Below are 26,537 nucleotides of genomic sequence, written 5' to 3' on the forward strand. Positions count from 1 at the left end.
TAAAACAAGTTTGTTCTTCGTTCAGTGAAGTTCCTCTCAGCGAGTCGAGGAGCCAGAAAATTTACTGAAGTCAGAGTAAAAATACTTCAAAATAAAAGAAATCAGGAAAAGTACAGCGTAGTAAAAATACTCTTTAAGGCTCATTTTTACAAAAGATTACTGGAGTAAAAGTAACTGAGTAAATCTAACTGCTCAGAAACAGACTTCAGATCCATCTGGACCAGAACCAGAACTTTGACTCTAAAGAAGACCAAGAATCCTGATGCATGCTGGGAGTTTTCCTCTCTGTCAGAACCAGAACCTTCCAGAAATTCAACAATCATCTGGGCATCTGCTTTGGTTCCAGAGGTCAGAGGTCAAACTGTGACTGGTTCTGCTGGGTGGAACCAGAACAGAACCAGAACCAGAAGCTCCTGCGGGAGAATATATCAGTCTGAATTTATTGAATGAATAAAATATACAAATTTCACTCTTTGAATGGAAACAATGACTTCAATGAACTTTTTGTGATGTTCTAATTTTTTGACCTGTAGTTTTGTAAACAATTTGCTGAACAGAAAACACAAAGAATGTTATTAAAAACTTTATTGCTCATTAAACAGACAGCAACCCACATTACATTAGAAAAAATGTAAAATCAAACATGAACCAATCAGCACATTATCCAAACGATTAAATAAAATGGTTGATGCAACACGTTCTGTAAAAATAAACTGCCTCAATATTTATTAACTGAGACTTAATGACTTTATTGCATTAATGTCTTCAATCATGAATCTCAGCAGTTCATGGAAAAGGTTCACCACAAAATCAGTTCAAAAGCTCAGATCAACTGAACAGGATGTTTCTGTTGTTACTAAATAAACCTAAATTATTTAGTAAACCAAATAAAGTCAAAATGAAAACTTAAATATATTTTCAATTCTTTGTTGATCCTAATACAAAAAGCTAGACAGCATGAAGGATTAAAATAAAAGGTGCAGTTATTATATTTGTACAAAGAGCATTATTAAAATATTTATTAACCAAATAACCCATATTAGGTTAGGAGAAATATAAAAACATGAACCAATCAGCACATTATCCCAGTGATTCTCTGAGGTCTGAATAAATCAGTGAATCTCAGTAAAGAACCTGATGTGACACATCGAGTCCTAAAGTTCTCTAGAAAACTCAAAACATGAAACATGGAGTTAAAAAAGTAAAAACCAAAACAGGCTGAGGAATATTAAAGCTGAGGATCAATGAATATGATGCAAAACTTCATTATTTAAAGATTTTTAGAATGACTATAACAAAATAACAATATATACAGAATATTAAAATAAAGTCCAGATAAATGATGGATGTTCCTGAAAACTGCTCTAAGATCAGAGTTCCTGTGGGACATCCAGTTCTAAACTGGTTCAACTGGTTTCTGTGATGGAAGCTGAAGTTTCTCTGCAGTTTCCAGTAAAGCATCTTTTAATCTGTGGAGCTTTGAGGAACATTTTCCTGTCAACAGAAGAAGAAGCAGCAGAGAAAAGAGGTTTGAAGTGTCTTTATGATTCAAAGCTGAACTGAAATGATTCCCATGTTTCCATCTCAGACCATTTCTGGTTCCAGGATGAAAATGAATCAGAGAGAAAAAAGATCAACTTTCCAGTTAATCCAGTTCAGATCAAAACTCCATGAAGCCTCTAAATGGAGCCCAGTTTGAATCGGATCTTTATTGATCCAAAGAGACAAACAATATCAGACACTAAATGACAGACATGAGAAAATAAACGGGAGGAAAATCTTGGAGGTCAGAGGTCATCATCATGATCCAGTCAGTCTCTTTAGACTCAAACTGCTGCAGCTTCAACCTCTGAGGATCAGCAGGACACAGAGACCGTTCTCTACTTTACAGAGATCAGATCCTGCAGAGAGAAGAAGGATGGAGAGATCAGATCAGTGAGTGCTTCCAGCCTCTCCAGCAGCAGTCAGTGACGCAGCACATCCAGTAGATGGTTTCCAGGCTGCAGTCAGACTGATCTCAGAGCTGTGACCAAGATGAACCTGATCAGTTGTTTCCTGTTGAACTGAGAGAACAAGCAGATCTGAGATCAGATCTGCTGCTGCCACAGTTTGATGAATGAGGACCACTGTCTCTAGACATGTTGGACGGCTGGACTCTGGAGTCCAGCTGGACGTCCTGGAGACATGGACACAGCAACAACACTCATCTTCACACCAACACAAACACAGGAACACAGCAAGCTGCTGCTCCTCTGATTGGCTGATTGCTGTCTCTGTGTCCAATCAGGAAGCCTGAACCATTCTCCTCCCACTGAGAAGCTGCAGCTTTACTGGGAACACTGGAGCTTTGCTTTGATGCTAACTGGGTTTAGTTCAATATGCTGACAGCAGCTGGACTCACTACAAACATTTACTTACTGTAAAGTCTCTACAAAACACTTCAGCTGCTGAACATCTGAATCCCCCAGGTTGTTTTCTTCCAGGTCCAGTTCTGTCAGATGGAGGCTGTTGGACATCAGAGCTGAGGCCAGAAAATCACAGCTGAACTTTGACCACATGCAGTCCATCAACCTGAATAAAGAATTAAAGATGAGCTGAAGCCAACAGGATGCAGGTGAACCAGTCCAACAGAACCAGTTAAAGATTCTCATGAATATTAAAGCCAACAAGCTGCTGCTTCAATAAAGACCTGCTGACTTCAGAACCAGAACCAGAACCTGGTACTGGGTCATGTTGTGTTGGAGGATTTTAGTCAGTAAAATCATTCCAGGTTCTGATCAAAGTGTTGAAGCATCAATCATTGATTATTGATTTGTTCCTGTCAGATTCCAGGAATTCTCTTTTCTAGACTGGGTTGAATGACCTTTGACCTGCTTGACATGAGGGGGATTTCTACACACTGGGGGTCCGAATGCTGTCCTGTTCTGACCTCAGGTCAGCAGGTCCAACTCAGTTACACAGAGGGACTAAATTAAACTCTGGATCCAGGAACAAACTCAGAAAATATTTATTAGAACAGAAGATATGAACTTTGATTTATGATCAATTATATATAATTATTCACTGAAATATTGATAATTATATAATTACAAACCCCAATGTTTCCAGTCTGCAGCCTTCAGTCTGTAGAAAGCCACAGAGCTCCTTCAGTCCAGAACCTTTCAGGTTGGATCCGTTCAGGTCCAGTTCTGTCAGATGGGTCGGGTTGGACTTCAGAGCTGAGAACAGAGACGTCCAGCTGGTCTCTGACAACCTGCAGTCCCACAATCTGAATAAAGAATAAAAGATGAGCTGAAGCCAACAGGATGCAGTTAAAACTGAAATATGAACAAATAAATAATAAAATGTAGAAAATTAATTTCCCTGAATGTAAAAGAAACATGATGAACTGATTCTAACATCTGATCCAGTCAAACTGGTTTAAAGAGTCCAAACCAGCAGAACCAGAACATTTGATCAACAAAGAAACTCAAAGTTTTCTCTGAGCAGCAGCCTGGATGAGGTGAGCTATTTCTGCTGGTTCCTGATCATCAGCTGGAGACCCGACTTGGTAACCGGATCAGAACCACTCAGTTTATTCATGAATGGCCTTGGGTTCTTCTTAAAGCTGCTGAAAGCCAATGGAGGCCATTATTTCCTAAGGAGACGTGACCTGATGAAGCTTCATCACAGAGACGAGGCTCCAACCGACTGACAGCTGTCAGACTGAAGAGGACGGTTCCTCTCTGACCCGGCCCAACAGAACCACAGCTTCAGGACAAAGTGAGGAACCTGCTGCTGCTGCAAACCTCACTGTCATTCAGCTCATCTAGATTTGCTTTTCTACAATCAGTCACTTCTTAGATGTTTCATTAATGATGATTTGAACTGGTCAGTGTTTGTGGCTCGACTGGAGGAAAACATTTCATTCTGGATGTAAAGATGAGAATCAGAAATAAAACAATCTGAATCTTTACCAACCAAACTGAAACATCTCCATCGTTAATTAACTTCATTTGAATTATTTTACTCATTTTGTTCATCAGTCAGAAACATTTTAAAAACTGAAAAACAAAGTTCAATGATCTCAAAGTCTGAAATAAGAAAATCATTTATTTATAAGGTAAAATTGTTTGAAATTTGAATCTGACATTTAAAAATATTGTTTTTAAATATTACAACTAAATTATTAATTAAACTAAGGATTAAAGTATCAATGAATGATTTTATGGTATAAATAGAGAAAACAAACCCCAGTTTCTTCACTTTACTGACTGAACTCTGCAGGATCTCAGACACATTCTTCATATCAGAGTCTCCACCTCCATCTATGTTGATCCGACTTATTTCCAGTTCAGTCAGATCTGGGTTGGACTTCAGAGCTGAAGCCAAAACTTCACATTCAGCCTTTTGGAGCAAACAGCCACCAAGTCTGTGATGAGAGAAGAAATGAATTCAGTTCTAATAAAATCAATATGGATCATAAACAGATAAAATATGATAACAGTGATGTCATCATGATGTCATCATCTGATCAACATCTGATCTTCAGTTTACTGAGTTTGACCCGACAGAGAGTCTGTGCAGCTCCTGACTAAAGTCCAGGTTCTGGTTCTGGTTCTGGTCCAGGCTTCATGTCCTCAGACCTTCAGCTCAGTCAGATGTTGAAGATCTTCTATCATCTGTGAAGGAAAGTTCAGTTTCTCTGCAGCATCAGAGCCTCAAAGGAGCTGCAGCAGCTGATGAAGAGGCTGACTGAGCTGAATGAAGGAAACTACTGGAGATGATGGAGAGGAGGAGGAACTGCTCACAGCTCTGACAAGTCACACTGACTTGGACTAGACCGTTTGGCTCCTTGAGATCTTCCACCAAGCAGGAAGTGAGTTATAAATGAAGTGAGCAGAGCAGGAAGTCCAGCCTGCTGTGGACCTCTGGCATCTCTGGGTTTGTTTAGCCCATATCTGCTGCTGCAGCATCTAGAATCCTCCTCATCATTAATAATAGTAGTATATTCTATAGAAACGTGGCTCCCAGCAGCAGATTATTAAATGCTGCCACAGAGGAAACTGGGAGCAGACCAGACACATGATGCTCCCAGTTGTGTCTCCGTTCATCTGCTGGATTTGATGCTGTAACAAAGTAGAAAGTGGACAGTCGTCAACCTGCTTCAGCTAAAAGCTGCAGATTGTTCTGGTCGTCCTGCAGAGCAGCAGCAGAACCGGTCCTGCTGCTCCTTCAGGTCTGGACCGTCCTCTGTTGACCTGAGAGGAACTGGGACAAACTGGTTGGAAGAGGGACACGTGTCTCTGCAGTGGTCTGTCCATCGTCTCAGAGGAACAAAGGTTTGGATGTCAGAAGAAATTGTTGCTAAACTCCTAAAGAGCTGAAGAGCAAAACCCCTGGAGGAGACCGAGCGTTTGGGTCCAGCAGCATCTTCATGGTGAAGCAGTGAAAGTTCTCCAGAACTAAAGAGGCTGGGATGTCTAAAGAGCTGAAGCTCATGTCTCTGCAGGTCTTCATGGAGGACAGCTAACAGCTTCAACAAAGGCTGCAGATGAAGAGTTGATGAGGAAAATGGTTCCAGCTCTGGAAGCAGAGTTCTCAGAGCTTTGGGAGGATCTGACAGAAACTAGGACTTTTTCTGGAACCAGACAACAATCACCACATTTTGGTCTCAGTTACAAACTCAGAGGAAACTAGTGGAGGAGGAAGAGGAGAGGATGATGACGGGATGAAGAAGATCAACACTGTTCACAAAGTTTATCATTAATGCAACGGTTTATTTTAATGGTTCAACTTTCCATCAAACCTAAACAATTATTTTATAAAAACAGTCAAAGATCCTAAAAGGTGAATTATGGAGCAGCAGCTCAATGAGTGAAGAGAGTTTAAAGTTCAAAAAGTCTCTCTGGCTGATTGGATCTGAGAGGAAATAGACATTTTCTAGAGTTCAGGGTTTTCTATTCATTTCAACCTGAAAACTGATAAAAAGTTAAATATTTTTAAAAGATCAAAATGTGTAAAAACCAGAAGCTGCAGCTGTCCTGGATGAACTGAATGTTTAGATGTTTGAATGGCTGAAATCATCCAGAGGATGAAGGAAGTAGTTAAAGGCCAAAAACATCCAGAATCAACTTGAAGAAAGAAGAAGAAACAGGAGGACAATAGTGCTGAATCAGCATTCACACAATGAAAACATCTGGACTCACCGAGCCTTTCTGCAGTTCCTCACAGCTGGAACCAGTCTCAGTCGTCCATCTGGTGATGTATTGTACTTCTTCAGGTCCAACTCATCCAGAACCTCTGACATCTGCAGCATGAAGGCCAGAGCTGAACAGTCAGTCACTGAGAGATACTTCCCTGAATCCAGCAGCCGTTGGATCTCCTGATAAAATGAGACGTCGTTCATCTCCACCAGACAGTAGAAGATGTTGATGCTTCTGGCAGCAGAGATTCTATCAGTGTTCATCTTCTTCAGGTTGGTGATGATTCTCTGGATGGTTTCTGGACGGTTCTCTGTCTGACCCAGCAGATCCTCTAAGAGTCTCTGGTTGGACTCCACAGTGAGACCATGAAGGAAGCGGACAAACAGGTCCAGGTGGCCATTTTCACTGCTGAGGGATTTATACATGACTTTCTTCATGAACTCATCCAGAGATGTTTCATTGTATTCTTCTACCAGGAACGTCTTGATGACCTCTGACCTCCTGCTGGTGAAGCAGTGGAGCATGTAGACGGCAGCCAGAAACTCCTGGATGCTCAGATGAACAAAGGAGTAGACGGAGATGTTGCGCGTTCCTCTCTCCGTTTTAAACATCTCAGTGAAAACTCCTGAGAACAACGCAGCATCTTTGATGTTGATGCCACATTTATCAAGATCTTTGTCATAGAAGACCAGGTTTCCCTCCAGCAGCTGATCTAGAGCCAGTCTTCCTAGAGACTCAATCAGCTTCCTGTTCTCTGGACTCCAGATATTTCTTGTCTTTCGTCGTCCATCAAACTTTTCCTCCTTGATTTTGAGCTGAACCAGCAGGAACTCTATGTACATCTCAGTCAGGGTCTTGGGCAGCTCTCCTTCCTCTCTGGTCTTCATCACATCCTCCAGAACTTTAGCAGTGATCCAGCAGAAAACTGGGATGTGACACATGATGTGGAGACTTTTTGATTTCTGGATGTGGGAGATGATCCTGCTGGCCTTCTCTTCATCACCTCTGAATCTCTTCCTGAAGTACTCCTCCTTCTGGGGGTCAGTGAACCCTCTGACCTCTGTTACCATGCCAACGCACTCAGCAGGGATCTGATTGGCTGCTGCAGGTCGTGTGGTTATCCAGAGGAGAGCAGAGGGAAGCAGTTTCCCCCTGATGAGGTTTGTCAGCAGAACATCCACTGAGCTGGACTCTGTAGCATCAGTCAGGATCAGATTATCATCAAAGTCCAGAGGAAGTCGACTCTCATCCAGACCGTCAAAGATGAACAGAACCTGGAACTTTTTAAAGCTGCGGATTCCTGCGTCTTTAATATCTTCAAAGAAGTGATGAATCAGTTCCACCAAGCTGAACTTTTCTTCTTTCAGTACATTCAGCTCTCTGAAAGTCAATGGAAATATGAACTGGATGTTCTGGTTGGTTCTGCCCTCAGCCCAGTCCAGAGTGAACTTCTGTGTTAACAGTGTTTTCCCAATGCCAGCCACTCCCATGGTCATCACTGTTCTGATTGGTTGATCACTTCCAGGTTTAAAGATGTCTTCTCTCCTGATTGTTTCTTGTTTCCTGGATGCTGTTTCAATCCGTCTGACCTCATGTTCCTGGTTGACCTCTCTAGTTAACCCCTCTGTGATGTGGAGCTCTGTGTAGATCTGGTCCAGAAAGGTTTGATTTCCAGGTTCAGCGACGCCTTCAGAGAGACTCTGGAACTTCTTCTTCAAGTTTAACTTGAGTTTCCGTTGACATTTTCCAGCTCGAGTCCCTGCATGGAGACAACACACTGTAAGGTCTGGACAGGCCACTGCAGCTGGGGAGAGTGACCAATGAAAACAGCAAACTGGGACACAATATTACGCAGCACTGGGTCAAGCCAGGGAACTGTTCTCTCCACTGTCCTGTTTACTCTTTACAAACCCACTTCCAGTAGAAATCCAGGTTCTGCCCTAAGCAGAAGGATTCAGAGACACTTTGATAGTTGGTTGTTTAGGGATAAACAGGAAAAACTGTATAAAAACCTTGGCAAGAACTTTTTGAACTTGATCTGCATCAAATGCCTGCAGCTCAGTTCAACAAGGAGACCTTCTAGCCACCTCTTCTGTCTGGATGCATGTAGATGGACGGTAGACAGTCGGAGAGTTCATGTCATGCAGATCAGCAGCAGTTTATCATTTACTGGCCTCAATGTTGGCGCTGCTGCATCACAGGGTGAATTTGGTAGCTGTCTGTGTGTTTCTGAAGGTTCTTCATCTGCAGCTGAATGGAACATTTTTATGCACTGGGTGCAGGAATTAAAACTAAAATGGGTTTTTATCTTGTGCATTGCTGCCATGTTGGTTTTTTACAGTATTTTACGGTAAATATAAAGTTCCCAAAGTTTATATTTCATGAGCAGCACATCAGTCACCACAGGTGATGTTTAAATAAAAAAGCTGCTGAATCCAGAACGTCATTGAGCTCATGTGACTGTTTGATTAAGATTTTCTGTGTTTGTTCGTTTCTCTTGTTTGATTTCAGTTGAATTCATTTTCTCATGTAATCATGTTTTAATTATTCAACATAACAGCAGAATTGTTGTAGAAATCCTCTTACTGCTCTGCAGACGGTCAGCCAGCTCCTCCTGCTTCATCTTCCTCAGGAAGTTCAGGGTGATCTTCATCACCGCCTCTCTGCTCCTCCTCTGCTCCTCATCCTCACTCTGACCCTCTGAGCATTCTGGGTCATCTGGACTCAGAACCTTTTGGATCTTCTTCAGCTCGTTCTTCACGAATGTGACAATGTTTTCCTCCAGCAGCTGGAACAGAATGAGAAGATATCAGACTAGATCTGAACATCAGGTCCATGTTGGACAGACTGACAGTCCTCTGGTCTACAGACTGAACAGAACCGATGTACAGACCATAAATATGGAGTCCAGCTGTGTTTGGTGCTGCTGGACAGACGGATCAGTGGGAACCTCTGAGCTCTGCAGATCCTCTCTGTGGAGGAACCAGGACAAATGAACCAGAATCTGTCTGTCCACACAGAGACAACATTATAGGTGCATGGCCACTTCTAGTTAGATTTTCTATGTTACATTTTAATACCTTATGTATATGTGGCTCAGATTTGTATAGATAATCTATTCCAGAGTAGCTTTTGTGTGGATCTGAGTAAAATGTGTCGTCTCTCTTCTTGGGGTTGATATTTCTCCAAGCATCAATCAGACCAGCTCTTTAGTAATATTATTTAGCATTCTGGATGTCGTTGTCTGTGGCCCATAATCAGAAGAGTATCTAACTAATATATTATTTTAAACCGTATTAAAGTCTCCCCCCATCAGTTTCATTCCTTTTCCATCATCAGTTATTATTCTGACTGTTTGTTTCAGGAAACTGTCCTTCTCCTCATTAACATTTATTACTGAAATTGTCATTTCTCCGATTCGTCCTACAATCATTACATATCTTCCTTCTTTATCCTTTTCCTCTTTTTCATCTTCAAACAAAATCCCTATTTTGAGTCAAATTGCTGCCTTTTCCAAATGAAACAGAAAATGTCTGACCTGCCCTCTCCCTTCTCATTTTCTGTGTTGGTTCTCCATCAGGTGTGTCTCCTGTAATAAAGCTGCTGTGCATCACCTGAGCCAATGCTGGGTAACCAACCACAGCCAACATTCAGTGAATCTTTAAGATCATTCATCCTGCCTGATGTCTCACTGAGCACTGAAGCAAAGAGACAGTAGAAAACAGGAGCAGGAAGAAAGACTTTTGAAGCTTTGAGTTTAAAAACCTTCTGCTTTAGTCTGTCTGTTATTACTGTTTGAAAGAAATGTGTTTTTATCTTCATTTAGGTTCAAATCAGCTTAAGATGCAAAACTGCATGATCACAATCCAAGTAGATAAATGTTATGTTGTTGGTTAAATCTTGGATTTAACAAGAAAATAAAAAGTTTATGAAGAAACTTTTTCATTTCAAGGTTTTAGGGTTGAGTTTTGTTGTGGAGTTGGACAAAGTTTATCCCATCAATCAATCACTAGTCATCAATGTTAATAAATATCATGGAGCAGAAAATGGACGCATAATAAAGCCTCCTTTACTTTCTGCCTGTCTCCTCGTGTATCCATGCCTAGAACCAGTCCTGCTCTGCAGAGTCACATGAACCAGTTAGAAACTGGTTTCTTACTCTGGTTCTGATGGTCCAGGTTCAGTACTGAAGTCTGGATTGTGTCCTTTGGACCGGTCACTCCTCATGGAGGGACAGCTGGATCCTGGAGGTTCTGCTTTCCGTTTAAGGTTCTGACCTCTGAAACACAAACATGTTGTTATTCAGATCAATCAGTGAGAAACTGAGATAAAAACCAGAGAAGAAGCTCTGAACACAAACTGCTGCAGGTCTGAAGCTCCAGAGTGAAACATTCAGACTGATCTGTTGGTCAAACTGAACCTTCATTCAACTTTATTAGTTCAGTTCATTTCAGCAGCAAGGCAGTTCAAGGCGCTTTGCATAATAAAGACAGAAAGCTATAAAGAAAACACCAGGCATTCAACAACTGAACAGACATTATATTTGATGAGAGCATCACCAAAATCATAACCATCAAATATGTTGGTCACTGTTTCATTTATAATCAAAGCCACTAAAATCAGATGGTTTTTAGACTGGAGTTAAAGAAATTCAGTGTTTCGACTCTTGTACAGTTTTCTGGAAGTTTATACAATTTAAACTTTGACAAACTCACCTGGTTCATCTTCTTGTAAAAATCAGTTTAGTGACGTGATTGAGACGAGAGACTAGTGATGGAAAAGTTACTACAGAGTAAAGAGTCAACTAGTTGCTGCAACATCCAGTTCAGAGACAATCTGAGTCGTTGCTCCTCACATTGTTGCTGGTTTTTGTTTCATTTTCATCATTTTTCATTCAAACTGATTTACTGACCAACATCCTTCATGTTTAACTTTAAATTAATGTGGAAGAAATTTAAGTTACTTTTGATCAAACACTGAAGATCAACCAGTTAATATCATCTATATTTTATCTCTATAGATTCACATGAACCAGATAGAAACTGGTTTCTTACTTTCTGTCTGAGGGTCCAGGTTCAGTACTGAAGAGTGGAGGATTATCTCTGGACCAGTCACTCCTCACAGATGGACTGATGGGTCCTGGAGGTTTTGCTCTGTCCTTCTTTAGATCCAGATCTTCCATCTTCTGGACTTCAGTCAGCCTGAGAAAGAAACCAGAACCAGTCAGACCAGTGGTCCAGGTCCAGTAAGTGTCCTGTGAAGCAGAAAGCTGGTTCCCATCAGGAGTTCAGAGGATCAGAGTGAATCAGATGAATGAACAAGTGAACATTTCCTATGAACTAGTGAACTTGTTTAGCTCCCACAGTGGACCTGAACGCATCATGACTCTATTGTAGCTCCGTATGGAGGGAGTCAGTGTGCAGAAGGTTCTGAGGGAGCAGCAGCTCAGGTCGGGTCCACAGCTCTCCTCCAGACAGAACCGGGTCCAGCTGGGATCTCAGCAACATGTCAGCCTCTGTGGTCATGTGAGCAGCTCAGCAGGATTTCCTCTCAGCTAAAGCTGCTTTCAGGGACCACAGCATCCAGCTGAGGTACCAGCTGGACCCACTGCAAGGAATCATGGGTAATCAGCTGCTTCAATGAGGGGATGAAGCCCCCAAACACTCAGCGAGGCCCGATTCTTTCTGCTGCAAGGAGCAACAAGAGGTAAAAATTAAAAAAGACCAAAGTCAGTGAAGAGGAAGAGAGGAAATCTGTGGACTGGTTAAAGCCGGTTCTGATCCAGACAAGAGAAACATCAGTTTGTGATGAACCCAGACTGATGAGGGACGGAGTGATGTGTTTCACTTTCTGCTGACTTCAACAAGCAAAGAAACTAGTTTAAAACTGTTTTTGTTCTGATTTTTAGGTTAAAAAGATTCACAGAGAGTCCCTACAACAAGAACACTGATGTAAAAAAGTTACATGAGGTTAACTTTTTTAGTTTAGTTTATTTAGGTTAGATTGAGAAGGTCGTTGCTGCACACTCCACTCAAACAGATCAGATTTAGATGCAGCTGTCATGGTGGACCACTTTATCTCTAAAGCACTTAAAATAAAACAGCAGCTGACCAAAGGGTTGCAGGAAAATGAAAACAAATAATAAAATATAAGAAAAATAGAAATCAAACATCAGAAATACAAGTAGCAGTGCAGCATTAACCCTTGTGTGTGCAGGACTGAGGCAAACGTAGAGGTCTATGGAAAATGATCCAGGTTTTACGTGTGTGGGGTCGATTGGACCCCATTTCGACATACAAGGTGGAGACAAGGGTTTTAACCCTATAGCTCACTCAGGGTTAAAACCCAGAGAAATAAATGGGTTTTAAGTGAGTTTTTAAAAGTTGTATCATAGAGTTGATCATTCACCAGGTTAACTCTGCAGTTACTGAGCTGTGTTGTGGTCAAGACCACCTAACCCGAGACCAAGACAAGACCAAGACTTTTAGGGTCCGAGACCAAGTCGAGACCAAGACCGAGGGAAGTCGAGACCGAGTCAAGACCAAGAACAGCGGCCTGCGCTAAATGACACGATAGAATTTGAAATATTATCAAAATTGCTTCTCAAATTGATCTGAAAGATCCATATTCCCATAAAAACACCTAGATATTAAATACTTAATAAATTTTACCAATATTAAAGTGAAGTGCTACAATCCACTGTGGTCTCGTGCCATCCCTAAAAAAATAACGCCCATATTAGTCATGTCAGAAACATTCACTGTCTGCACCTTTAAACATAGCAATTGAGGCAATGCTCTGACGGTAAATAACGCTCAACTATGAACACTGACCAGGGAGCAACAAAGAAGTAACCAAGCACAAGGTGCTCACTGTGACTGTTTTCACCCTCTCTCCCGCTACATGAGGCCAGGTAGTCTGACACCATGGCAGACATGACAGCTGCCACTTTGAACAAAAACGATCATAGAGCAATGTGCATGCTTTTTCATTCTTGTGTTTTATTTATTTGTCAATTAAAAAAATATCAATGCATATGATTAAATAATGATAGCTACTGCAGTGTACCCAAAGCATTACAAGAACAAAGAACGGCTCTCAGTGACCCTCCAGTCCTATTTTCTAAGTAAAGAGCCGTTCAGAAGAACCGGACTGTTCCTGAATATCACATCATTATATTGCAGACTTTTGGACACAGCGTTGTCCCATATCTGGGACAAGTCAGTCAACACCTCCGCACAATAATTAAGTGCAGTGAGTGACTTTTTTTCCATCACAAATGCTTAGTGTCTCTATACAGCTAGCTTCGCTAACATCACGTCAACGGAGCTTACCTTTCTTTGAGCTACTTTTCTAAGTGACGAAAAAAGTTAGACGTTTTCCCCACTGGCTGTGAAAATGAAGCGCTGCTGAGTTAGCAGTGCCCATTGGATTTCTTATGATTTATGCAGCGCCATTATATTACTGACGATTAGACAGACATCTTCTGCCACTCAGAGGAAACCACTGCGCATGTCTGGAGCGCCGCGTTGCGAGTGAAGGGTGGGGAGGGGGAGTAACAGAAACACGTTATTGCCTGGATTTTAGTCGGTGCGTTTGGCATCCACGGAAAACAAAGATGTTAACAAAGAAACTGGACAGTATGCTGTACGCTTAGTGATATTTTCACAGTTGCGGTCTCGACTGATCTTGCAATAAAATGCCGAGTCCTCAGCGCCCGAGACCAAATGCCATCAAAAAATGGTCTAGAGACCAAGACCGATCTCGAGTACTACAACACTGTTACTGAGCTGTGTGTTTATGGTTTGTGTTATTTCTCTCATAATGTATCCTCACTTAGAATCACTTTATAAGCAGCAACGTCTCACAATAAAACATTTCATTGAATCTAATTCCTTTCCAGATCAGAGCACTGCTGTGGGGGACCACACCCTATGAGAGACGAGGGACCCAGACCGAGGTGGCCGAGGCCCCGGGAAGCCTCGGAGGGTTTATCGGTCAGAAAGGCTCCAGAGAGCCGAGAGAGACTCGGAGGGACCCGCAGCGGCAACACTTACCTCTGTTAACAAGTCAACATGTTATTTCCACCCTCCGCTCAAAATGGAGGCTGACTTGAAGAAAAATATCAAAGTTAGTTTCAGTTTCTTTTTCACAGAAAGTCAGGTGACTTGTGTTTCCTTCTGCGTCCAGAATCAAAGTTTGATTCATCAGTTTCAGTTTACAAAGTGAAATAAAACTAGAATAAAGATAGAAAACTTTAAGTATTTCTGTTTTGCTGTTATTGAAGAAGATTTGGAGCTGAGCAGCTTTTTGTTCTGCAGAAAACCAGCAGAACAAACGAGTTTTACAGGTTTTTGATTGTGGATTATGAGCGCTCACTGCCCTCTGGTGGTCACGTATTGTAACTACAGATATTCCGCTACATACTAACCAGGTAATTTGTTTAACTTCATTTGTTCTCATTTTCACCTTTATCAGGTCAAATAAAATCAGCTTAAATTAATGTTTTTAAAGAGCCACTGCAGGGTTAATAAATGGAAAAGAAAATTAAACTTACTTAGTTAAAAATCCTCACAAAAAGAGGATGTCTGTAACTTCAAGCCTGAAAAAATATATAAACTATAAAAATGCGTAATTAAATCCAACCTGCTGAGATCAGAGCATTGAGCAGGATGAAAATGCTGCTCAATGCATTTTTTTTCCTAATGGGAAAAAAACTTAATATAATAGTTAAAGTTTAAAATGTGACTAGTTAATATTACTTATTTAACTGCAATCTGTTGTATAACTGAATTCATCTGTGAATAAATGTATTACATGTACAACAACATCAAGGTGCAACTGCTAATGTTATTTAAATACTTTAATCTGTTTTAAATGACTAGGAACAGGAAAGTTATACGGTGGTGGTGGAAAACCTCGGCAGAATTTAATTTCATGCTTCTAAATAAAAGTTTAAGGGAGGAAACAAGAAAAGTAAAATGCATTATTTAATATAGAGCTAACAGAGGATATGAACTCATTTCCATAGCTCTTAATGTGAAAGTATTCAAAAGAAGTGGAAGTGATGTGTAAATTCTCTAGCTTAATGGCATAGCTGTAGTTTCTTATCACCATAGACATCATACTGATTGTTTTGAAAAACACAAACCGGAAGTGTCTTATTTGTCTTTAAATTTGTCTCAGTATATAATATAAATATTACTTAATAATGTTGTAATGTTATTTACACATTTAAAATATTATTTAGTAACTTACCAATAATTATCATTAACATAATATTAAAAATTATTCAATCTCCCGATTATTATAAAGGTTCTTTAAAACCCCAGCAACTTAGTCTTGCAAGAATATTTTACGCTTTCTTATTTTGTTTTACTGTTGGATCCACGAGCGCATCAGTGCATATTAATACATTGTAAAATATTAATTAAAGTGTGCAGTGTTGTGTAGCTGGTGCCCCCTCTCTTCCCTAGGGGGCAGCAGAGAGCAACATGTAGGCGATGGGAGGAAGAAGAGTTAGAAAAGTGTCCGGTTGTTGTGGGGAGCGCAGTGTGTTAGTTTTAGGGAAGCCAGCTGTTTGTTGTACTTGAGACCAGCCCGTTTAAAACCAGCCTCTGATTGGACTCTGAGCCAATGACAGTCCACACATCCTCCTTTTCATGCAGGCCTTTAAATAAAGACCTGGACTAAAGATTCTCTTTTTATCCTGCATTGTGATGCTCGACCATTAAGAAAGGATAACCTATGTTTAATGGCTTTTTTTTTTTTTTTTTTTTTACAAGTACCTGCAAGACAAAGAAAATGATTAGTGACCAAATGATCGCAGAAGGCCTACATTCAATGACTCTCCTCAGGCGGTCATTGACGTCAATCTGTGACGTGTGATTCGGGGTTTGAGTATCCGAGGATCACGTCACCAATGACCAGCTGAGCCAATCAGGTGCAGATTACGAACAGGCCTTATTACCTACAGTATTTCAATGTATTCTTTATAATTTTATATATTTCTATTTATAGCCCCTTTAGTTAAGATTGTATGTAATTTTTTTTTTTGGTAATATAAATATACATTTTATAAACTGTTAGAATATTTGCATTTTTGTTTTTACAAACACTGACTTGACAAAAAAAGACAAAGTGACCAAATTATCACAGAAGCGTTTTTCGTTTGATTTTTACCCAGGAAGCACTTCGGCAAAACCGTGAGTGAAACGGTCAATGGGACTGATATATATTCCATTGAGGGACTTTAACATTAAATGGTCCTTTCTCAACAGGCGTGGACCCACTTTCTCTGTCTATAAGCGATCTGAAACCGCATCCCGGGCCGGGGGGCAGCCGCACCCCCAGCCCCCTCCATAGCTCCGCACCTGGCAATGTCGTTATACAAATTATTGTTTGGTGGTTAATCAGGACAAAATACGTTGTCTTGTGGACTTTTTTGTGCCTATACTTTAAAATATCACCGTACTCGTTATTCCAAAACTTTGCTAAATAGATGTTGGCAGCGACACTGAAGCTGTGTAATATCAGTGTACGTGAATCATATCCTGTCATTTCAGGTGCACAGTGACCTGCGCAGTTCGGTGGACACATTGCGGCTGCGCTGCATTGAATAAAGTCTGTCATGCAACGTATTAATGCGCAAAAAAAGAGTTGCGGTGATCTGTATTTGTCTGTATCCATTGTTGTGGGGAGGGGGGACAAGCACTGTTCGGGTAAAATTACTCAGTCAGGTTTATTTATGAATTGTGCACAACTCAGAGCTGGTAGGACAACCAATCATGAAGCAGATCTCGGTGAAAAGCTCTGCCAGGCAGAGACAACATATGAGTTTTATACCAAGGGAAAAGAATTCAAAACATGGGCGACACAGTCTGGTTCTGATGCAGCTGTAGAAAACGACTCCCAGCCTTCTACATGTGACCCAAATAGCTCTTTTAATGAGCTCACAAGCATTTCATATAATATGATCAGCAGATGTTAACTTGTAGTAATTTTCCACCACTTTTCCCTCCTTTTGATTATTAGTAAATATGTAATATTTACTATTAATCACACGTCAAATTGTATTCCATCCCCACTGATTATATAAAAGGACATTTGTAAAATTTTTATGGTGAGAAGTGAGAAATTATCCCATACATTTGAAGACATTACACATTCAGTCACTGAAACATTATTCTGTAAGATGAAACAAAAACATATAGGCAGGATACAAAAAACCTACCGGCATTCATCCATTCATCCCTTTATTGTTTCTCCTTGCCAGGGAGACGGTCATCTATATCTTTTGTCATCTATATCTTTTGTCATCTTTCACAAAACTTTAAAAGGAGAAATTTGAAGTAATGTATTTGGACCAGCAGAATACCAAACCGTTTTCAAAGTAATATGTCCAATTGCTTAAATAAGTCATTATTTTAATCCCAAATTCTTCCGTGCAAAATAAGTGCATCTATTTCAATCCTTAGACCTCCCTGTGAATAATTTAATTTTACATTTCTACACATGCATTACATGCTTTTATGTTAACCCCATTCACTTTTGATCTATGCACAGTTTAATTTTGGTGTTACAGCCTAAATGTACATATTAAGTCATTTAGTTCATTTGTTTAATCTAAACCTTAATGTCTTATTTTAATGTGGTAACAGAACATAAATTTGTGCATTCCTGATGCGTAATTAAATAAGTCCAAAGTTTTAAACTTATCAGTTTTCATTTTACACACATTAAAGTTAATTTTAAGTTGACTTCTCTTATGTCTAGAAGAATGAATTTCTAAACTCTTAAACATCCTGAGGAGTCAAACAACTAAGAAAGATTATAATTAAGCTACCAAATTTCATGTGTTTTCTAGGAAACCCCACAAAAATATGACATTAGTGCAGTGAAGGTACAGATAAGTTTCTGTTCAAAACCCAACAAGAAAGCACAGATTTTCCATCTGTAGGTAAAGCGTAGAAGCAGGAACACGGATCGTCTGTCTGCTCAGGAGGATTTGTTCCCTCCTGTCAGAAAAGTCTAAATCTTCACTCTCCGCTTCGGTCACTCGCCAGTGGACCAGCAATAGTCCTTTGAGTGGAGATCCTTTCAGAAACATCTAAAGTCGCTGTTGCTCTGGACGTTGTCCTCTTTGGTGTCAACAGTTGAAGTTCTTGATACTTGGTAGAGGGAAGTTTTGCTGCTGCTTCAGATTTAAAGTCGTGATCTAGATGGACGTTACAGACAGGTCGTCCTTCACAGTGGTTGATGTGGATCCAGGTTGTTCCTTCCTTCTCGCCCCTCTGCCCCAGTCGGTCTCGGTGCTGCTGCAGCCAAATCCTGCCCCGTCTCTCTCCTCCAGCTTCCTGTCAGTCCAACTGGTTCTGGTGTTGGTTCTTTGGGTTATCCAGATCGTCCCTCAGGAAATGTCCATGTTGTCCACAGATGAAACAAGAGTCAACAGTTCAGAGTCTTTTTCTCTCACAGCTCCTGTGAGAGAAGAGCTTTTCTTCCTCTTCGCTGATACTGGACAGCAGACCAGCGGAGGTTTTCAGTCCAAATGCCCAACAGGAGACCGACAGTTGTCCCCTGCAGGTGATGGAGGTCTTTTTTGTCTTCTTGATCCTCCAGATCTTCTCCATCATTTTCATTGGCTGGTTTTGTAGGAGGGACAGATGGGAGGCGTTGAGGTCAGAGGTCAGATGCACCGTGTGAGGCTCAGACAGAAGGGAAGAGAAAAAGCAAATAGAAAATCGATGAGGGTTTGTCTTGTCATTTTCCTTGTTGTTTTCCATACATATACATTTATACTTTTGAATCTTATTTTAACCTTTTACGTGATCATATAGTTTTAGTCATTTATTATCCATCCAGTATTATGGCTCCTGTTTTTGGAAAAGTTTGTCAGAGAAACCTGAGGGCTCATTGTTGGAACAGCTCTTAGAGCTGCTTTTAATATGAAAGGGTCCCTTATAAATAAAATTCATTAATTGATTGATCCTTTTAAGAAATATTTATTTATTTATACAAACACACAAAAGAAAAATTAAACATATTAAGGCCTGTAATTTATCAACAACAGATTTATGTTCAGCATTTTATTCCAATCAATTCACCCAGAGGAGGAGGTTGTGTGCTGGAACCACTTAGACCCGTTCTTCTAGAACTGGGTGGGATTTCCTCTGTAGACTGCAAACGTCTTCACAGAATCCAACAAATCAGCTTTGTGGTCGCTCTGCCTCTTAATCCTCTAAGACTGGCCTTTATTTCCAATAAAGGTCTTTAGGATTCTCTAAAGGTTTGGTTCCCTCAATTTAGAAAACCAAAACTCAAGGAACCACCTGCCTTATTGACCTTCCTTACGGCTCGTGTTCAGTCTCAGGGTGCTGGATTTGGGGTGGAACCCTCCATGCATGGTTAGTAGCTTCCGAGTCTTAACATCCGTGGTGTTTGTCTCCTCCTTTGGCCAGCTAGTTATTCCTGCAGGGTGTCTGATTACTGGCAAGGCATAGCTGTTTATCACACAGATCTTGTTCTTGCCATTGAGCTGGCTTCTCAGGACTTGCCTTATTCGTTGGAGGTATTTGGCTGTGGCTCCTTTCCTTGTGACCTCATCCAGGTTGCCATTTGCTTGTGGTATTCCCAGGTACTTGTAGCTGTGCTCTATGTCTGCTATTGTTCCTTCTGGGAGTGAGACCCCTCTGTGTGGACGACCTTCCCTCTCTTTGTAACCATCCGGCCACACTTCTCTAGTCCGAATGACATCCCGATGTCAGTGCTGTAGATCCTGGTGGTGTGGATCAGTGAGTCGATGTCTCGCTCGCTCTTGGCGTACAGCTTGATGTCATCGTCTCAAAAGTGAAAATCAGATGTTTACTTTACAAAGATCCTGGAACAAGTCTTTAAAGACACACATATCTCCATCACGGTGTACAGCCTGCCCATTTAACATCCCATTGATGTAAAATAAACAAATGAGGGTGGAATATGGGGGTAAATACAACATTATGTATTTACAAGGTTCTAAATATAGAACCTCCTCCTGCAGCACTATTATCTAAGGAATAAAAGTTCTTCAAATAAAAGTACCATAATGACAACTCAGTTTCCTGCCATTGATTTAATGCAAAACTTATTGCAAACTTTGATGTTGCTCTCTGTCACTATCGCACTACATGATATTACTAGTACTAGTACATCAAGCTACAAAAATGATCCAACAAAGAACACCAGGCAAATGAAATACAATGGTTATGTGTACATTGTTTTATTTATTAAAATGTAAATTTAAATTGAGGAAGAGTTTGCTCCTCTAGCTTTATTTTCCTGAGCCAGATTCAGGAGCAAGAATGTTTTCACAAGCGTTTTTAGGTCATGACTTTATGGTGATTCTTATGCTTGTTTTTAGACTGTTTAGACTTTGAGTACTGTGAATTATGCCGAACAGGATATTATGACTAGTGTGTTTGAAAATTGGTTCGTAAGTCAAACTTAACATCACGGTTTCTGACAATAGGGATGACCTTCATCTGCTCAGACACCAGGCCATGGTATGTGGAAAAATGTATTGGAAAGAAATGTACATATTTTTAGTTTGACCTCAAAAATGAACTTTTCATGTTACCAAAAAAATACCAATTTTTGCTTTCATCATCCTATAAAACATTGCTCATCATTTTTCTTCAGTCCAGTCCGTTGGGCAAATTGAAACCTTTCATAATACAATTAATTTGATTTACATAACACTAATTTACAATAGGTAATCTTAAGACAATTTACAAAAAAGTCATTTCCATTCTACTTAACAGTGCAGCAATTTAAATGTATTATTTAAGACAGTAAAAAAAAAGTTAAGTTATCCGAGTTAAAAATGTGGATTGCATCATGTCATTGACTTGTTATTGACTTGACTTGTTTATATGCTTCCCCCTCTTCAAATTACTTTTACCCTGTAATGACTGATTTTATCCATTTCTTCAGGGGAACCAACATGTACGTATGCTACCTTCTTTCTTTGTTTCTTTATTACTGGGCACCAATGGAGTTCCATAAAGTCTCGTAGTAAAAGTCACATTAAGACACAATCAGAAAGCCTCATGCTGAACCGATTCTCCCCACAACCAGCCATCCTCCAACGTTTGTTTATCAAGTCAGAGTTTTAACAAGAAAGAGTACAACCGGTAAAATTGTTGCTTTATAAGTCACAGCAAGTGTACATTTTATCTCTAGGTTTTATGTAACACCATACTAATAAGCTACATGATTGTTGGTAAATAATATCACACCGAACACAAATCCTAATCATAAATCTCTACTGGATCTGCTCCTCTCTTCTTCTTCTGCAGTCCCTGGATTAAAAGGAGCAATTGATGTTTGTTCGTTCTGTAAGAAAAAAAAAGTTTTGCTTCTTTTACATTGTTGTTTTTAGAGCACACAAATTATACAGTACTTAATAAATTAAAATAAATGTTGTTCATTTACATTATATTCATTTAGCCACAAAAGGAAAGTTATTAGTTATGCTCTACAATTCAGAGGGGAAAAGGTTTTAGACATTTTAACGAGATCCAAATTTTTTTAAAGTTTTGACAAACCTTGAAGTCTCTTCAGCTCGTGGAGTCGTTTCAGTGAAGTTAGCGTTCGTGGAGGGAAACTTGCTGTCGCTGCTCTGCTCAGTCAGAAAGTTACTAATGTCAGAAAAATCTGCTGTCATGTCATGAGCTGGAAAAAAAATCAACAAGCATGTTTGCAAAAATAAAAGTCACATCGAATTTTCACTTAAGACCTATAAAACTGTTTTATGATTTTGGTTATGGCTGTAGAATTTAAACTGAGGTAACACTGAACAATAAATTGTTGGGTAAATAGTGTGAAAAAGAGGAGATATTAAAGACATGCTAACCTAAATGGCTGCAAATGCATCCAATGCTCAAAATGAATCAAACTCACGTAACACAGTGTAATGATTCACCTCTGCAGCACTTTGAGTCACCAAGCTTTATGCTTTTCAAACCCTTGTTATTTGGTCAGTTTGATTTCAGAAGAGCTGATGACATTTTTTATTACAGAAACATGAAATTTACTCTATTAAAATGTACTCATCTTTCAGATGACTAGAAGAAGACTCACTGCGTTCACTGATGGCGATGAGTTCAGCCAAAAGTAAAACATTCAGGAATCCCAAAGCCACACAGAGGCAGAGCCTCTTTGGAGCCGTTCGAACCTTAACGGAAACCTGAACTTTACCAAAATGTAATTAGATACATACTAGATTTATCTGTAACTTTATTCTTACCTGTGTGATTAGATGCAGTTTGTCCAACAGGTTCCATGTTGACGTAAATTTCCTCCATCGGTTCAGACTCTGTGCTGCTTTAAACATTGACTATAAAATCCACTGCAGTCGCAGAACTAAATGAAAAACTGTGGGAAAGAGGTGAGATGTCTGGTGTTCAACATAAAAAGTGACATATTTTAGAGATAACAGTCAAATAAAGAAATTCATGTGTGCGGTTTCAGAATTATTTTCTTACACAACATAAGATTCTTGAAGGTTTTCAATAGTTTCATAAGTTCATATTTGCTGATTCGGTTCTGTATCGTTGAATATTTATTTCTCCTTTGTTTTCCTTCAGCTCGGTTAATCCTACTCATAATAAACACATTGCACTTTTCTATCGGTGAAGAAAATAGTGGACTTTTACAGTCATGCACAACTTTGCAGCCTGCCGTATGGTATCAGAAATTAGAAATAGTTTTAAATCGCTGATATAAGGATGAAAAGTGTTTGATATAAGGATGTTGTGATGTTCCTGCTCCTTGTGTCCAGACATAGTTCCTAAAGGGTAATAAATTGTTGGAGCAGATGACCGGTTGGATCATATGGACCCAACAGTTTTACGGGTCTCATTCTGTCCTGATAACTAGTCATAGCCTTTCTCCCAGTAAATACAACTATCATCTTTGTAGTTTTATTTCTAAATCCTCGTTTAACCCTGTTCCTTGTCTTCTTACTGTCTAGTAGCAGAAACACTGACATTAAGAAACAACAATATTACCAAACTTCTATAACCGCTGGATCGAATAATTATGAAATTGTACGTATTTATTCATAATTTAAAGATATATACTTTTAGGACTGCCGTTTAGTAAAAAAGCCGTATGACCTGGATACTAGTGTCTAAAACTCAGTCACCATGTCTTCTGAGGGACATCAACAGTTTGACAAACAGTTTGCTTGGTGAAGCACCGCCTCACTGGGAGGGAATGGAAAGGCTAACAAGCCAATCAGCTGCATGTTGGGCGGGTTAAAGTAAGAGAAACCAGATACTGCATTCAAAGCATGAAGAAGACCAGCAAGCAAAGCTTTCACAGAGTGGATGTAGTAGAATATCAAAGTACAGGAGACACAGGGTAGAAGATTTGACTGAATCGAGACATTGTGCAGAAGTTCAGACTGGGAAGCTAACTGGAAAATTGCTAGCCAAGTATGTGGAGCAGGAAAATAGGTTGTAGTTACTTAAATTTATGCAAACCAATTGTCTCAAAAGATTCAATTACTGCAACATGTAAAAGACAAGTGTAGCTACATTGTGTGATTTTGGCAAATAATATTCTTAAACTCATCCAAAATATTATTCAATGCAAAATGTATTTTACTTTCTGCCAGAAGCTGCAGCAGCAGCACCAGCAGCAGCAGCAGCTGCAGCAGTGGCAGCGGCAGCAGCAGCGGCAGCAGCAGCAGCAGCGGCAGCAGCAGCAGCACCAGCAGCAGCAGCAGCGGCAGCAGCAGCAGCACCAGCAGCAGCAGCGGCAGCAGCAGCAGCGGCAGCAGCTGCAGCAGCAGTGGCAGCGGCAGCAGCAGCACCAGCAGCAGCTGCTGCTGCTGCTGCAGCAGCGGCAGCAGCAGCAGCAGCAGCAGCAGCACCAGCAGCAGCAGCGGCGGCAGCAGCAGCAGCGGCAGCAGCGGCAGCAGCTGCAGCAGCGGCAGCAGCTGCAGCAGCGGCAGCAGCAGCAGCAGCAGCAGCAGCAGCAGCAGCAGCAGCTGCAGCAATGTATTTACTGCATGTCGTTACTTGACATAGCGGTTCTGGTCCAAACCTTTTGGTTTGCTTGAGTAGAAATGGAGTAATGTCTGTGTATGTTAAAATGTTAAACATTTACCACCCAAAATCCTCACTACTTTCAAATAGTTCACTTTTTATTTTATTCTAGTTGTTGCAGACTCAACTTAAATGGATTAACTTATAAAGCATCTTTTTTTCTTTTCTAAATCCAAAAGTTCCTGCCGCTTGTTTAAGATGAGTACAAACAAGTTGTTGAGAATGAAGTGATGTTCACTTGAACTCTTTAATAAAGCAGAATGTTTTATTTTACAGTGAGGAAGGCCGGAGTCTAGCTTTAGCAGACGGCTGGAGGCATCTGATCCACTTCAAACTCAGTACCTGTTTGCTCTACAGCTAAAATTTGGTAAGATTAAATTTAGTCGACTAAAGAAAGTCAGACGGTTCATTCTCCAACGAGTGAAATCTCTTGAGGTAGTCAAGTTTCTTGTTTGTTCAGATCTTGGTGGTCATTTCCACAGTATTGTTACTAATTAACAGTTGATTCTTTTGTGTCTAGATACAATCTAATCATTCAGTTCACAATTGAAGTTTTATTATCAGGATTCTGCAAATTGAATTTTTTCATAGTATATTTCATTCATTCTTTTCACAGTCAAAGCTCCCTAAAAGGGATAGATTACCTTTCTGTGAACTATAATTTTGATTCCTTGGAGTTTCATGATATTTTACGAAATCTGACTGATGTGATCTTCTTGAACGCATACTGATGCTTCACATTTATATACTTATCAGTTACAAGAGGTGACCTGTCTGTTAGTGAACATTAATGAACAGGTAGCATCATTAGGACCAAGGGAAAAATAAAGCTGTAGATAATTTTAAAGGTAACAAAACAATTTACCACGTTGTGACCAACTCATGGAGCTTGGTTGTGTAGCGAGCAGGTTTTACTCTTTAGGTAAGTGTACCAACAGCTAAGTTGGTTAATGTTATTATAAGTTGGGCCAGGTGTCAGAAGATGTAAGTAAGTCTCCGTGAGAGGGGCTACTTGAGAAAAAAGCAAAGATTCACTGATTGAATTGGTGGTCGATAGCCTGCATATATTTGAATTTGTGCAACAAACATTGAAAGAAAAGCAAAAAACTATATAAAACCTGAATGATCATTCAGTTTGATAAATATTTACATAGAGCATCATTCAATAAATCGATAGAAATCCAAGTGCTCACATCAAAACATCAAATCTAAATAAATAGAAATTTTACTGAATATTTTAAGACTGACGGTTCACATTGATAATTTATAATTTTTTAGTAATGGAACCTTAACAACTACAGGTGAACTATATTTTGTTAGAGCACTTAAGCATGTAAGATAACGGATGGAGTAAAAGAATCATTAGGGCCAAAAAAAGCAAACAGCGTATAAGTCAGAGACAAAAGCTGTAGATAATTTTAAAGGTAACAAAACAATTTACCATGTTGGAGCAACTCTTGGAGTGTGGTTGTACAGTGTAAAAAAACTTTAAACTTTGGGGAAAACTGAAAGATAAATATGAGCAGCAGCCTCACCTGGGCCTGTTTAGTCGCTGTCACATATTCTTAAGAAATACATTTACAGATGAGGAACTTTTACTGAAATGTATCACACTAGCAAGTGTTGCATTAAAAAAATCTGTGAGTTTCAAATGTACCAACCTTTACTATTTTGGAGAAACCATGAAGCACTGAGAAGATCAGTATTGATTCAACAACAGAAAAAAAAAGACTGAAGCAAAGTAGCATTCACAATGATGTGAGGACAAATTCTGGAAAGGGATCGATGTTAGAGTTTGTCTTTCACTTTAACTGCAGAAAGCTAAAAGTAAAATTTGTGTAGCCTCATGTAGGCCTGTTTAGTACCTGACACATATCCTTAAGAAATACAGTTACAGATGAGGAACTTTTACTGAAATATATCACACTAGCAGGTGTTACACATAAATATTGCAGTAAAACAGTTAAACTGTTGTTTTCCTTCAGAACAATTGCCTGAGACAGACATCAACGGTTGCAGGGTCAGAGGTCAGCCCCTCTTAACTAGCTATAAGTCTGTTGTCAAACACCAAATAATGCAGTGTAAGCTATTGTCAGAAGGAATGTCTCACATATTCTAGGGATTTCGCATACTTTACGACATCAGAGGCTGTAGGACCAAAGATCAGTTCTATCTAGGACTTCGCATAGTTGAGGACATCACAGGCTGTGATGTCAGAGGTCACACCTGTCTGCCATGCTCTAAGTTTTTTCTCATGTCC

The 26,537-nt window shown here is 39.9% G+C and overlaps 1 protein-coding gene and 1 long non-coding RNA gene across 2 annotated transcripts; both read right to left on the reverse strand.

Moving 5' to 3' along the window:
- Positions 1-570: 570 nt before the first annotated feature.
- LOC148160411 (NLR family CARD domain-containing protein 3-like) lies at positions 571-14,474 on the reverse strand. Its single transcript, XM_088010818.1, has 10 exons — positions 14,243-14,474; positions 11,240-11,386; positions 10,345-10,464; positions 9,079-9,157; positions 8,772-8,973; positions 6,189-7,944; positions 4,232-4,411; positions 3,095-3,268; positions 2,419-2,571; positions 571-1,901 (listed from the first exon to the last, which is right to left on the reverse strand). The coding sequence occupies exons 2-10, from the start codon at positions 11,365-11,367 to the stop codon at positions 1,895-1,897; spliced, it is 2,799 nt and encodes a 932-aa protein (XP_087866944.1). The 5' UTR covers positions 11,368-11,386; positions 14,243-14,474; the 3' UTR covers positions 571-1,894.
- A 6,596-nt stretch (positions 14,475-21,070) lies between these two features.
- Positions 21,071-22,391, reverse strand: LOC148160412 (uncharacterized). Its single transcript, XR_015764860.1, has 3 exons — positions 22,305-22,391; positions 21,770-21,896; positions 21,071-21,557 (listed from the first exon to the last, which is right to left on the reverse strand). It is a non-coding gene; the product is annotated as an uncharacterized LOC148160412 (long non-coding RNA).
- Positions 22,392-26,537: the final 4,146 nt, after the last annotated feature.

The sequence above is a fragment of the Poecilia mexicana genome, unplaced genomic scaffold (assembly GCF_051168715.1).
Source record: "Poecilia mexicana isolate PSO_F unplaced genomic scaffold, ASM5116871v1 scaffold_2, whole genome shotgun sequence".
NCBI classification, from domain to species: Eukaryota; Metazoa; Chordata; class Actinopteri; order Cyprinodontiformes; family Poeciliidae; genus Poecilia; species Poecilia mexicana.